Source organism: Lissotriton vulgaris, chromosome 8 (assembly GCF_964263255.1).
Source record: "Lissotriton vulgaris chromosome 8, aLisVul1.2, whole genome shotgun sequence".
NCBI lineage: Eukaryota > Metazoa > Chordata > Amphibia > Caudata > Salamandridae > Lissotriton > Lissotriton vulgaris.
In genome coordinates this window covers 1,308,101,107-1,308,115,211 of record NC_141696.1, presented here as the reverse complement: position 1 = coordinate 1,308,115,211, position 14,105 = coordinate 1,308,101,107, and the positions used below count along the sequence as shown (strand labels likewise).

Genomic DNA, 14,105 nt, shown 5'->3' with positions numbered 1-14,105 from the left:
ATATAACTTTTTCTGAGGCCATAGGACCAGCAATGTAATTCCCTACCCTATCAAAGGGAACCGCAACCACTGGAAGTGGAATCAAGGGGGCCTTTGGGTGGCCAACTGTCTTGCCACTGGCTTGACAGGTGGTACAGGAGTTACAAAACTCCTTTACCTTCTGGTGCATGCCCCATATTGCTACTGAAGTGGACCACATGTTTGTCACCCTTCTCACAACCCTGCTGGGATAGCCCACCCCAAACACTTCTCAAACTATCAATCCAATAGTATGCACACTCTTGGCCAGGTATAAATTATCCTCCAAAACTTCACATCCCACGCTGTATGTGCTGGAACAATCCATAAGCCACCATCTACATCTTCCACCCATAAATAAAAGAAAAACCCAAATAAAGCTGAAGAACATGATCCTGGAACAAATAGAGGGGTCCCGGACTTAAAAGAGTGATTTATATACAATAGAGAATAGAATAAATAGTTGAGAAAGGAAGCAAACAAATGAGGTTACAATGTTTTAATTCACAAAGTACCTATATCAAACATTACATGGTTATGCAATTTTTTGATTTTTTTTTACTTATGCTTTATCAAAAATACTAGTGCCCACATAGGGAAGGGAGGGAAGTGCTGTGAGGAAATTGAGTGAAGAAGAGTGACGTCTTATAAACAGTAATCAATTTTTACATCATTGATCAATAATCATATATACATAGTGAGTTGGTCTCCATATTAAGGAACCGCTTGAGAAATTAATTTGTCACTGTTTAATCACAGAAAACAATATCTCCTTTGTTAGGCTGTATGAATCCTGAATGACCGTAGGAGTAAGACCACGGGGACAGTCTACGTTTCGACCCTATGAAAGTGTAGGGTGGTTCGCCCTTACAAAACGGGTCTTCATCAGGACAGGGGGGCGGTGGGCAAGCCTCCTTGAGGGAGGAGGACCGATAGGGCGGCCATCCGGTCGAGTCAGGATCACCTCGATATTAATCTCGGGTCTCGGGTTGCAGGTCGAGATCGGTATCATTAGATCGTATCTTAACAAACAAATTGTTCCTGCATAAGCGAGGTCTAGAGGCAGTCAATGGAAGTAGCTCTCGTAACCAGGTTACGAGAGCTACTTCCATTGACTGCCTCGAGACCTCGCTTGATCCTGACTCGACACTGTAGCAATTTATAGTGTTCAACTAAGCGAGACAGGTGCAGACAAAAAGAATTATGATGAGAAGCAAGGTTACCCAAAGTTAGTGCCTTAATATACTAGAGTTCAAAGATGACCAGTGTAGTAAATCCAATACACAGAATGTAGGTTCCAAGAAGATTTATTCCAGAGGAACAGCTTAACAACCACAGGTAGGAAGATAGGTCTTAACAGCCTCAACTCCACAGCAATACAGTACAAGTCAAGGCAAAACATTCTGTAAAACATAGGATGGTTCCAAATGACATATGGTAATTCCAAATGACATCAGGTCATGGAATACCACACACCTCCCCCCTTTAAATAAAAAAAAAAAAAATGAAATAAACAAAAAGAGCAAAAACAAAAAACAGTTGCAGGAAAACGTGACATACAGTCTGCATGGACGTTCAGACGTCCTGGAACATACACGACCTCACAACGATATTCTTGTAGCTTGGCCGCTAACCTTGCTAAGCGGGCGGTAAGTACTCTACCACCACCAGCAGATAACATGGTGATCAATGGTTTGTGATCAGTTCTTAGAGAGAATTTAGTTCCCCACAAGAATTGCCTAAAGTGCTGGGATGCCCAAGTACAAGCAAGTAGTTCCCTCTCAATGGTTGAGTAATTTTTTTCAGCATCACGTAGAGCTCTAGAGGCATATGACACTACAAACTCACCAGATTTGTCTTTTTGCATTAATACAGCGCCTAGACCTACATTGCTAGCGTCAACATAGACAATACATTCCTTACCTACGGAATACGGTTTCAAAAATGGGGCCTCAACAATTTTGTGTTTCAGAATTTCAAAAGAATCTTGTTGTTCTTTTTTCCATTCAAACTTTGCATTCTTTTTCAGTAAAATCCTTAAAGGATGTACAATGTCTGAGTAGTTTTTTACAAACTTGCCATAGAATTCGGTGAGACCTAAAAAGGAAAGAAGTTGTTCTTTAGATTGAGGTGCAGATGCATTCACAATACTCTGAACATGATTTACTTTTGGTTTGATACCATTGCTCGAAATTTCATGACCAAGGTACTCTACCTTATCCTGTCTAAATTTACATTTAGTAAACTTTAATGTGAGTCCCTTAGATTTAATTTTCTCCAAAACAGAAAACAAGTTCTTATCATGTTCAATGCAATCTTGCCCAAAAATCAAAATGTCGTCTTGGAAGGCTATGGCACCCTTGCATTCCATTAATAATTCTTTCATTAGACGCTGAAAAACAGAAGCTGCACTTGGCAAACCAAAAGGCATGCGCAGGTATTGGAACATCCCTTCTGGAGTGACAAATGCAGTCAACTTCCTGGAGTCCTCATGTAACTCCACCTGATGGTAGGCACTGGCTAAATCAATGGAAGAAAACACAGTAGCGCCAGAAAGCGCAGAAATAAGTTCATGTATGTTCGGTAAAGGGTGTTTGTCTATCCATATTTCTTTGTTAAGGCTGCGAAGATCCGCACATAAGCGCAGTTCGCCTGTGCTTTTAAGAGAAATTACAATGGGCGAAACCCAAGGGGAGGATTCGATAGGCTCAATTATGTTCCTTTTGACTAAGTCATCCAAAATTTCTTTCAATTTGGGTCTGTAGGCCAAAGGAACATTTCTCACTCTGTGTCTAACAGGCAAAGCGTTATCATTCAAGATGATTTTGTGTTTGAAGTCTGCATATTTTCCTAGTTCATCATTAAAAATCTCAGGAAATTTCTCGAGTACTAATTTAGTGAAACTACTGTTGGATACATCTACTGTTAAGTTCACCATGGAATCAGTGATAGACTTCTGAAAACGAGGTTCATCAACATAGACTGGAGGATTAGCATTGGGATCTAATTTGATTCCTAGACAACGTTGATGAGGCCAACCAAGAATGGATACACCTTTAGTGGATACATAAACTTTTCCCACCATATCCCAATTCTTAAAGTATAGCTTAGCCCAAAAAAAACCCTCTAAGGCGATTCTTTGTCCCGTGTAACCACCAGGGTAAATGTCTGGACTTAATAATTCTCTACGATTCCACAATTGTTCAAAAATATTCTTGCCGATAATGGTGTACCAAGCACAAGAATCAGCAAAAATCTCAACAGGTTTACCATCCATAAGAATAGTACAAGAAGGAAATTTTTGCTGAACACATTCATCAACAGAAAGTATACAGTTCAAACTGTTAAGAACCTCCTCTTCTTCAGGAGATATGTAGTTAATTCTCTGACCTGATCTGCATACATTACCAAAATGCCCTTTTTTCTTACACTTTACGCAAATTTTATCCCAGGCAGGACAACCTTTGTAATTACCCACATGGGTGGAACTTCCACATCTGTAGCAGAGAATAGTGTTCTTTTTGACAAAATTTCTATTGTCATAGGTATTTTTTACATATTCTTTTTTAAAATTAGTTTTGTTACCGGAAAAACCTGAAATCGGCTGATTTTTGACAATGGCTACTTCAACATCAGGAACATTTGTTTTCTGATTTCTCCCTCTTATTTCAGACACAAATATTTCTGAATGTTCTATGCCTTTAGCTATGTTCACCACTGCAGATAATGTGGTTTCAGTCCCTAACCAAAGTCTCTCTTGGATCTTTTTGCTTTTAGTCTTCATCATTATTTGATCTCTAAGGACTTGTTCGTAAGATATAGTTTCAAAGGCACAGGTGCAAGCAAGTGAACGTAATGCTGCCACGTAATCCTCAATTGTTTCATCAGGTTTCTGCTCACGAGAATAGAATTTGAACCTTTCCATTACGGTGTTTATTCTTCTACCAAATCGAATCTTCATTTGTTTGGCAGCTTTATCAAACACATCCATATCACCAGCATCTTCTAAGGGTGGTAAATTGTCAAATTCTTTAATTCCAGCACCCCCTAGACAATGTCTCAAAAGAGCGAGTTTTCTTTTAGCAGAACAACTATCTTTTTCTAATACCTCTACATATGCAATGAACATGGGGTACCAAAGATCCCATTCTATAGAAGGATCACCTGCGACTTGAAGAAAATGAGGAGGAGCAGAAATATTAGACATTTGTAAATACAGCTGAAAATAAACAATGTAAGCAATTAAATTATCATGAAACCTGAAAAATAAGGATATTAATGTAATTGGTGTGCAAATCACCGTAGTAATGAATTTGCTGAAAATGTCGTTTTTTTCTCTTGTAAAGTCACTGTTATCTTTGCTGTTTATTTCTTTATAATTCAGAGTTTATTTCCTTTAAAATCGCTTTTGAACGTGAGAAGTGGCAGGAATGAGTCTTTGAGTAAACTTTGAAAATATACCGGCAATTACGAAGAAATTACTTCAGCCCTTTACTAATATGGCCGCCAAGAGCGTCACGCATGCGCGATGACGTGCGCAATGACGCGTGTATCCCAGGATGCAACTCCGCGTCAATAACAATGACAGAGCGAGGAGATGGAAACTCGAAGGACGCCTCGTGAAGGAAACTCGAAGGACGCCTCGTGAAGGAAACGAACTGCGAGGTTCTCGAGGTGAGTCTCTTTGAAAGTAAACAACCAGGGAAACACACTCCCGTATGGGAAATTGAGAAAATGTGCAATAAATATTCTCGCGTTCGTGATGCCTGGAAACACACCGCTCGATAGATGCGGTCGAAAAGGCAACAAATCGAGAGTTAGTAAAGTCAATGAGAAAACTTACATTTGTTCACGTTTCTCGCGTTTTCAGGAAACGGGTCTTTCACACAATTGAAGTAGGATTCTCATCTCACGTTTCCAAATAAGCAGGTCTCTCACACCATGAGGATGTAGGTTTTCTTGAAGTTGAAAAGGAGAAAAAAAAATGACCAATCCAGGAGAAAAAGAAGTGAACGCTGTTTCCTTCTGAGATCTGGATCCCCAATCGTCGCCAGCAATTGTGTAGTAAATCCAATACACAGAATGTAGGTTCCAAGAAGATTTATTCCAGAGGAACAGCTTAACAACCACAGGTAGGAAGATAGGTCTTAACAGCCTCAACTCCACAGCAATACAGTACAAGTCAAGGCAAAACATTCTGTAAAACATAGGATGGTTCCAAATGACATATGGTAATTCCAAATGACATCAGGTCATGGAATACCACAACCAGCACATTCTCGCTCTCTATTGGAATGTGACTCTGACCATGTGGACGCCATCTTGAGTTGGGAAAGATATGCTAAACACTCACCATTTCGGCTTCCATTTTAAAAGCAAAAATGTTTACTTAAATCTGCATTCAATATTAATTATGTGAAGTTCATATTCAAGATACAGGAGTTCTGAATGATTAAAAGTAAAGAACTATACCTCATGCCTATGTCCATCTACCTCGATTGGCCTCGGTGATGAATCCTCTCCTACTCGAACCAAAAGTAATGCATACTTGTGTTGATGTTCATGACACTAAGTCCCAAGGTAAAATCTTTGACTGGGTCGACCCACTTGGTGTATCTAAACAGTGCCAAGTTACTTGAAAACGTGCCTAGGTCCCGCCAACAAAAAACAGGGACTCCAGATTGCCACTTTACTTTTTCTTGGTGCTTTTTGCCATAAAACGTAAAAAAATTGCAGCTCCCATTCCTCTTATTAGGAATTAATCATGTTTATGTAATTTTTCTAATCAAATGTTTCTCTATATTTAGAAATTGGTTGTGAGATTTTTACTTTGTTGTGTTTTGACCTTTTAACTGTTTTGGTAATGCTAAATACTTTACACACTCTTGCTTAAGTTAAGCCTGTCTGCTCTGTGCCAAAAGCAAGAGGGGTTGAGCCCAGGTTTATTTATTGAACTTGTGTATTGGACCGGACAAGATGTTAGACCTATTACGTCGAAAAAATCTCACATCCTCCTCAACCAATTTTCTTACATCATATCTACTATGGCCCTGAATAATATAAGCAATGTCAGTCCCCACTTATCTTCAAAAGCTAATTTTGCGCACTGTAATGGTTACCATACCACTATGTATTCCAACTCAATGTCTCTGCTCCAAGGCAAAGTTAAGTTTTGCTGTGTGCGCTTCAGAAGCAAAATCACATGAACAGAAACAGTGTTACTGTCAGTGACCTGTGGATCAGGTAGTGCGCTTTTTCTCCTCTGCACAACTTTCAAACTATATGGTCACTATTAACTTTGCATTACCGGTGAGTCTAGTCGGGGAATTATTCCTAACTCTTGTTCTGTTCACTGAAAACTCATCCTACTGCATCATCCTGAACTAGCCAAGAGACTTCACCCCGGACACTAGGACTGCATTTTAAGATCCCTCAACTGCTAGAAAGAAAACTGTGGTTATTTCCCATGGTTTCCTGATCTACAGGATTACTCCTCATTGCCTTGTTGATAACTTCTATTTTATGGTGATATGCAATTGTAATTTAAGTACTTTTAAATCTTAAATCTAGATGGAATTTAAGTGCTTTTAAATCTTAAATTCCTTGCCTGGATCATGCAACATTTTGAATATTTCTACGTCTCTAAGCACCATTTTTCACTGAAGAAGCGACTGCTTTGAATGCCTGCTGTTCAGACTTTATCTGTTCACTTGGAGGTGAAAGCTAACTAGCTGTACATTTCGGTGTATGTGACCAACATCCATTCATCAACGTACAGACAAGTAGGTTTATAAGTGCAAAGGGAATCTAAGAACTCAAAGTCAACTGTTTTAAATGAACAAGTTTCAGAGATGGATAAAATTGGGAGAAATAAAGAAAAAAAACACACAAATATTGTTAACTATGGAAAGCAAGAGTAGTCACTTGAAAATACAATTCCCAAATTGAAGACAGGGTAAAAAACTAAAACAGCATAGCAATACAAAAGAACGATGTAGATAATTGATGTTCACTGCGATACCTTTTTCCACAAAGTTTGGATACAGAGAAATCCTTTGCTTGGAATCGTCCGACATGATCTCTTCTCCGCTAAGGGTGGTGTATGCTCTTTTGGCTTCATCTATTGTGCCATATCTTACAAAGGAATATGGTTTGTTGGGAGGCATTAGAAGAACTTCCACAACTCCACATTTCTCCAATACAGCCTGCAGCTGCTGTCTGCACACTCCATTACCCAGACCGCCATTGGCCACCACCAGATTCTAACAACAGAAGAAAAGTATTAATAAAGTAATTGTTTTGAAAAATGCGTTTTTTACTTTTTCAGTTTAATTTTAAAAATATATTTGTATTAAGGTATTTTTGACATTATAGCATTTAATATAACCAAAAGAAGTCTCTTATTTTGCTTACCAAAATACCATATCTCACAAAATTCTCCTGGCCACACTGGAGAGAAATGGCATTCGCAGTGACGCCCTACAGTGGATTAAGTCCTTTCTTACCGAGAGAACCTTCCAGATCAAATCCAGCCTTGCCTGCTCAGATACTTTTCTTGCCCCACATGGAGTACCACAGGGCTCCATCCTGAGCCCGCTGTTTTTTAACCTGTACCTTAGACCTCTGGCCGACCTAGCGGACTGCGCAGGCATAACATTAATGACCTACGCAGATGACTCCCAAATTATTTTCTCACTATCAGAGTCAAATCCCTCAGCCCCTTCTCTCCTCAAAATTGGACTCCAGAAAATCTTCAACTGGATGACCACCAACCAGTTGAAATTAAACGGTGATCAAACCGAAATCCTCCTACTAGGCAAAAATAAGGAGCTCTGGAATTCCTCCCATTGGCCCCCTGAGTTGGGTACCCTTCCCTCTCCAGCAACATAGGTAAGAAATCTAGGAGTCATTATTGACAATGCTCTGTCAATGAAACAGCAGGTAAACAAAGTCGCAGGCCTATGCTTCACCATAATAAAATGGCTGAAAAAAATCACATGGATGCTGCCCCTTGCCACCCAAAAAACCGTAATCAACGCACTAATAACATCGCGTATTGACTACGGAAACATCCTCTACCTGAGCTCAAATCTAGCAGTGATCAAGCGACTCCAAATGATCCAAAACTCAGCCGCAAGACTCTTGTGCAGGATACCAAAGTCTGAAAGAATATCAAAATACCTGAACGATCTACATTGGCTCAGGATTGAACACCGGATTAGCTTCAAAACCCTGAGCTACATGTTTAAGATCAAAACCAAAACGGCACCTACCTATCTACAAGCGTTAGCCACCCCTTACCTACCAACAAGAAACCTACGCTCCCAAACTGCAGCAAATTTCGCTGTTCCCAGTTTTAGACTGCAAAAAACTGGCGGCAGATCGTTTTCTGTCAGAGGGCCATTTCTGTGGAACACACTCCCCCTACATATCCGGAAAGAGGAAAACTACGCTAGCTTCCGGAAATATGTAAAAACCTGGCTTTTCCAGAAACAACTGAGCTAAAATCTAACTCCGCTTATACCTTAGTCCAACCTAATGTCATAGGCGCCGGGAAACTCTTGTTGGGTAGCTGAGCGCCATACAAATGTAAAAAATAAAATAAATATAAAAATTACAGTCAAGGAATGTAACAGTGCACCGTGAACAGGATAATACACCGAAATCATAGAACATGCCACCATGCTTGAGTAACAACCATAGCATAACGTCATGTAGGGCAGAAATCTCAGAACCTAAGTTCAACATTCGAAATAATGTGTGAAGTCATAGAGATGTTTCTTTGCCAATAATGTCTGACTTAAATATATGAAAAGAAAGAATAACAAAGTCTACTGCAAGGAAAATCCAGAGCTAAAGATCGCTGTGGTGGAACATAAGGACTGGAGTATTGTAGAAGAGGGTCACTGTTGAAATGCTTCACAGATATCCAGGAAATTGTAAGGACCGGAAACCAGTCCTCACATGTATCAGTGATCCTATGGAAATAGAAGGGTCCTACTCTTAAGGGTGAGGATACAACCCTGGCATTTGCCCCTTTTTCTGATGTCAAGGTAGCACGTGGGAGAAGGGGGCTGTGTCACTAGTGCTATACCGAGGTTAGTATGCTACATATGGCGGATATATTGGCGTTGGGGAACAAAGTGAATCTATATTTCTTCAAGGGGGCAAGGTATCATCTCTGATTAGCACCCAGTCGTCAGGGGCTCATGCCAGTCCTCTGCTATTGGGTAGTTGCATAATCCTCAACTCTCCTCTCTATGAAGGATCTAAATTTATGTTTGAGCCCAATGCAGAATCACTGTGTGCCACATTTCTACTGATGGGGCGCTGGTGCCTTCCACCTACTTGTGGCAGCCCTTTTGACTAGGAGAAGGCAGAGATACAGGAACCACTTTACATCTGTGCATGCAGTGTTTCCAAATGGGTTGGAAGCGTAGAGCAGTACATGTGGCCGAAACACGAAAAACATGAGTCCAGTAATCTGTCAGAGATGGACAATCCCAAACCATATAACTTATAATCAATCCTACATATCATTGTTTCTCATATATGCTCATCATTAATCAACCATTGTGCATAGTTATAGTACAGCCTCATTTAGCCCATGGTCGAGAGGCATCCCCTAGTAATCACAAGCCACTCTCCACACTGGATTCAGATCCTTCTTCTCCCCCACAAGCAAGGTATGCACAGAGTGGTCCCCAAACATCTCTTGGTCTAGAGGCCACCAGCTGAGTTTTCGCATAGACAGAGGTTTGTTCCTGGCAATACACAACATCACGCAACCATTCCTTAAACTTTGGGGCCCGCCCCCTACCCCAACGACAGGCCACCCTACGCTTGGCTAGAAGAAGGGTAAGATCGAGGAACTTTCTATGCTGCCTAGGTATTTGTGCGGTATATCCCAATAGCGTAACCAACGGATCCTTTTGCTAGGACAGTATCTAACCTGCGTTCAAGAGCTGTGTGTACCTGTGTCCAATAGTCCCACACTCTCGGGCATTCCCAAGCCAAAAGCAAAAAACCTGCTCCCGGTCTCCCACATCTATCACAGCGGTCATTATCCGATAACTGAAACCTGAACTTCTTGGCAGGCGTATAATACACTTGCTGTAGGAATTTATAGTGTATGACCTTGAACTGACACCTAGCCGATATATGTTCTGTTAGTCTGCAGCAGTAACTCCATTGCTCATCCGTCACTTCCACTCCTAAATCCTCACTCCAATGTAGGTGGGCAGAACCCCCAATATCCCGTGAGTGTAGGCGTATGTACCTATACAACCCCGACACTAGATGCTTCCCATCCGGGGAACTAAGCATGTACTGCAGCGGTCCAAATATCTCCGGTTCACGTTGGAGGATGACCCCTTTCATCCCCTGCCTCAATCGCACATACAAAAACACATCCAAGGGTGTGGGCTGCTTCTCCAGGAACATTTGGTCCACGGAGCGAAACAGACCATCCTGAAACAGGTCTCCCCAAGTATAAATATGAACCCGCTTGCACATGGTCTGAAAACCTAATTCCTGCAGCAAAACTATACTGGAATGATAAGTTAATGGGCGCAGGGAATATAATAATTGGGACCCCAAGAGATTTGCCATACGTCTCCAAGCATCCACTGTGCTGGTGATCGTTGTGAGTGGCGTCTCTATTGCATGCACAGGGCCATGTATAAGCCCACTCAGTGGAAGGAGATGCGCCAGCCAATCCTCAGTAGCTTCCCGGGATAATAAGGGACATTCAAAAATATGTAAAGGAACTGAGGCAGAACCACCATTTTTATGAGGGAAGCTCTTCTGCGAGCGACAGGGGTAAAGATATCCACCGAGTGACAATATTAGCTAACCTTGTGATTTCTGGGCCATAGTTTAGTCGGATTGTTTCTAGCCTCTCCCGGGATACCTGTATTCCCAAGTAACGGAGATCAGAGCCACACCATTCAAGCGGAAAGTCTAACTGAAATTTAGTGACAGCAGCCGTTAGTGGAAAAAATTGTGAATTTCCCCAATTTATATGAACACCTGACAGATGACCAAACACCAGAAACTCTCTCAAAAGGGGGTTAACATTCTGTTGCGGATCCCTAATATATAATGTGACGTCGTCCGCATACAACAAAATCAGGACCTGCCGTTGGAAACACTTGAACGCCCTGTCCCGGTGGAGCTGAAGCAGCCTAGAAGTCAATGGCTCAATCGCAATGGCGAAAAGTAGTGGGGATAGCGGACACCCCTGTCGAGTGCCACGCGATATAGAGAGAGCCGAAGACAGGTGGCCATTTATCAACACCCTAGCCGAGGGCTGATGATACAACAGTTGTACCCATGAGATAAACAGTTTGGGGAACCCCATTCTCCGGAGGACATCAAATAAATACCCCCATTCTACAGAATCAAATGCTTTAGATCATGGGTACTTACAAACTTTTTCTCGGGGGCCAATTTTACGGTGTGGTTTGTGTCCGAGAGCCGCACTGGTGGGGGCAGGGTCAGTGGGGAAGGGGGCAGGGCTAGAGCAAAAAAAACCTTTGACCATGAGGTTGATCACAGGTCCCTGCAGCGGACGCCTTCGTCCACTGAGCCACCAGACCCGGCATACACACATCTCACTCTCTCTCTCTCCCTCTCTCTCCTCCTTTTCTCTCCCTCTCTCTCTCTGTCTCACTCACTCTGACTCTCTCACTCCCTCTCTCCATCTCTCCCTCTGTCTCATTCACTCTGACTGTCTGACTCCCTCTATTCCTCTGTCTCACTCACCCTGACTGTCTCACTCTCTCTCTCTCTGTCTCCCTCTGTCTCCCTCTCTGTTTCCTTCTCCCTCACTCTGTTTCCTTCTCCCTCACTCTGTTTCCCTCTTCCTCACTCACCGACGTGAATAGAGATAACTGCTGTACGATGATTCAGGACTGTCGGATACATCAAGACCAAGCTGTATCCTTATTTTCTACATTAGGTTAATGTGATTATATATATGCTCACCTCCTTAAAGCTGAATAATTATCTACCTCTTATCTGTTTTAAATCATTTACTATATATGTTCAATCTTTAACCTACCTTATTGTAATGTAAAGCGCTCTGATACCTACGGGTCTTGTTCGCGCTATACAAAACTCTATAATAAATAAATAAATAAATATTTCCCTCTCCCTCACTCTATTTCCCTCTCTCTCCTTCCCTCTCCCTCCTTCCTTCCGTCGCCCTCTCTCTCCTTCCCTCTCCCTCAATCCCTCTGTCTCCCTCTCTCTCCGTTTCCTTCTCCCTCACTCTATTTCCCTCTCCCTCACTCTATTTCCCTCTACCTCACTCTATGTCCTTCTCCCTCACTCTATTTCCCTCTCCCTCACTCTATTTCCCTCTCCCTCACTCTTATTTCCCTCTCTCTCCTTCCCTCTGTCTCCCTCTTTCTCCTTCCCTCTCCCTCATACCCTCTGCCTCCCTCTCTCTCCTTCCCTCTCCCTCACTCTGAGCTCTCCCTCTCTCTAAGGTCTCCCTCTCTCTCCTTCTGTCTCTCTCCTTCTGTCTCTCTCCTTCTGTCTCTCTCCTTCTGTCTCCCTCGCTCTTTCTCCCTCCCTCGCTCTCCCTCCCTCTCTCTCGCTTGCTCTCCCTCCCTCGCTCGCTCTCCCTCCCTCTCTCTCGCTCTCCCTCGCTTGCTCTCCCTCCCTCGCTCTCCCTCCCTTTCTCTCCCTCCATCGCTCTCCCTCCCTCCCTCTCGCTCTCCCTCGCTTGCTCTCCCTCCCTCGCTCTCCCTCCCTCACCCTCCCCCTCTCTCCTCCCTCGCGCTCCCTCGCCCTCCCTCGCTCTCCCTTGCTCCCTCTCTTGCTCTCCCTCCCCCCTCTCCTTCGCTCTCCCTCCCCCCTCTCCTTCGCTCTCCCTCCCTTGCTCTCCCTCGCTCTCCCTCCCTTGCTCTCCCTCGCTCTCCCTCCCTTGCTCTCTCTCGCTCTCCCTCCCTCCCTCTCCCGCTTGCTTGCTCTCCCTCCCTCACTTGCGCTCCCTCTCCCTCCCTCGCTCCCTCTCTTGCTCTTCCTCCCTCCCTCTCGCTGTCCCTCCCTCACTCTCCCTTGCTTGCTCTCCCTCCCTCGCTTGCTCTCCCTCCCTCCCTCACTCTCCCTCCCTTGCTTGCTCTCCCTCCCTCCCTCTCCCTCCTCACCCTGCCTGTGTGTGCCCGGGCTGTGACAGCTTCCAGGCGCACACACACAGCCGCACCCAAGCAGTTCACAGGTCTTTAAAAGGCCATTGGCATATTAATGAGGCTTTGTTCACCTCTCGGCGCCCCTGCAGCCCCACTCCGACTATGGCGGGAATCACCCGGCCCCCACAGAGCAGTAGAGTCTGAGCCGCGCTCTGGTTGCAGACATCTTAAAAAAACACAAAAAAACTCGGGTACAAAGTCTACAAGGTCCGCGGGCCGCCAGGGAAGGCTTGCCGGGCTGCCACCGGCCCGCGGGCCGTACTATGAGTACCCCTGCTTTAGATGCATCTAGAAAAACAGCAGCGACTGGGAATTCTGGGGAAACAGTCTGTATCAGCGAGAATAATGTACATTAATTGTGAGTGGTAGCCCTACCAGGGACGAACCCAGACTGATCAGGAAGGATAATTTTATCCATAAGTAGAGCTAGTCACGTGCCCAATACCTTAGCTAATATTTTTGTATCACAATTAATGAACGACAATGGCCTATAAGAGTTGCATGCCTGGGGATATTTACAAGGCTTCAATAGGGACGTTATTACCACCTCTCTCATTGAAGGGGGGAGTATTCCCACTTCAAGGGACTCTTCAAAAACGTCTTTTAGGACAGGCGCCATTACATCTATGTAGCATTTATAGAACTCGGCAGGTATGCCATCTAATCCTGGCGCCTTCCCATTTTTCAATGACATTATAGCTACTCTAATTTCGTCTATCTCCAGAGCAGAACTGAGAAATTCCCAATGAACATCACTAAGCCAACACAACGCTACATCTCCCATAAACGCATCAAGGTCTATCTCCGCTTGCCATTGCATGGTATATAATGCAGCGTAATTAGAAGTAAAGGTTTCAAGGATCCCCCTAGTGTCCTGACACATCCTTC

General features: G+C 43.4%; 1 protein-coding gene across 2 annotated transcripts in view; it reads right to left on the bottom strand.

Moving 5' to 3' along the window:
* The window catches only part of ALKBH8 (alkB homolog 8, tRNA methyltransferase), a 410,467-nt gene that overhangs the window by 333,884 nt on the left and 62,478 nt on the right, over nucleotides 1-14,105 (bottom strand). For both annotated transcript variants that reach the window (XM_086935245.1, XM_086935246.1), the window contains exon 3: nucleotides 7,040-7,280. In XM_086935245.1, coding sequence (XP_086791371.1) covers nucleotides 7,040-7,280 — 241 coding nt within the window. The remainder of the gene's footprint in view (nucleotides 1-7,039; nucleotides 7,281-14,105) is intronic.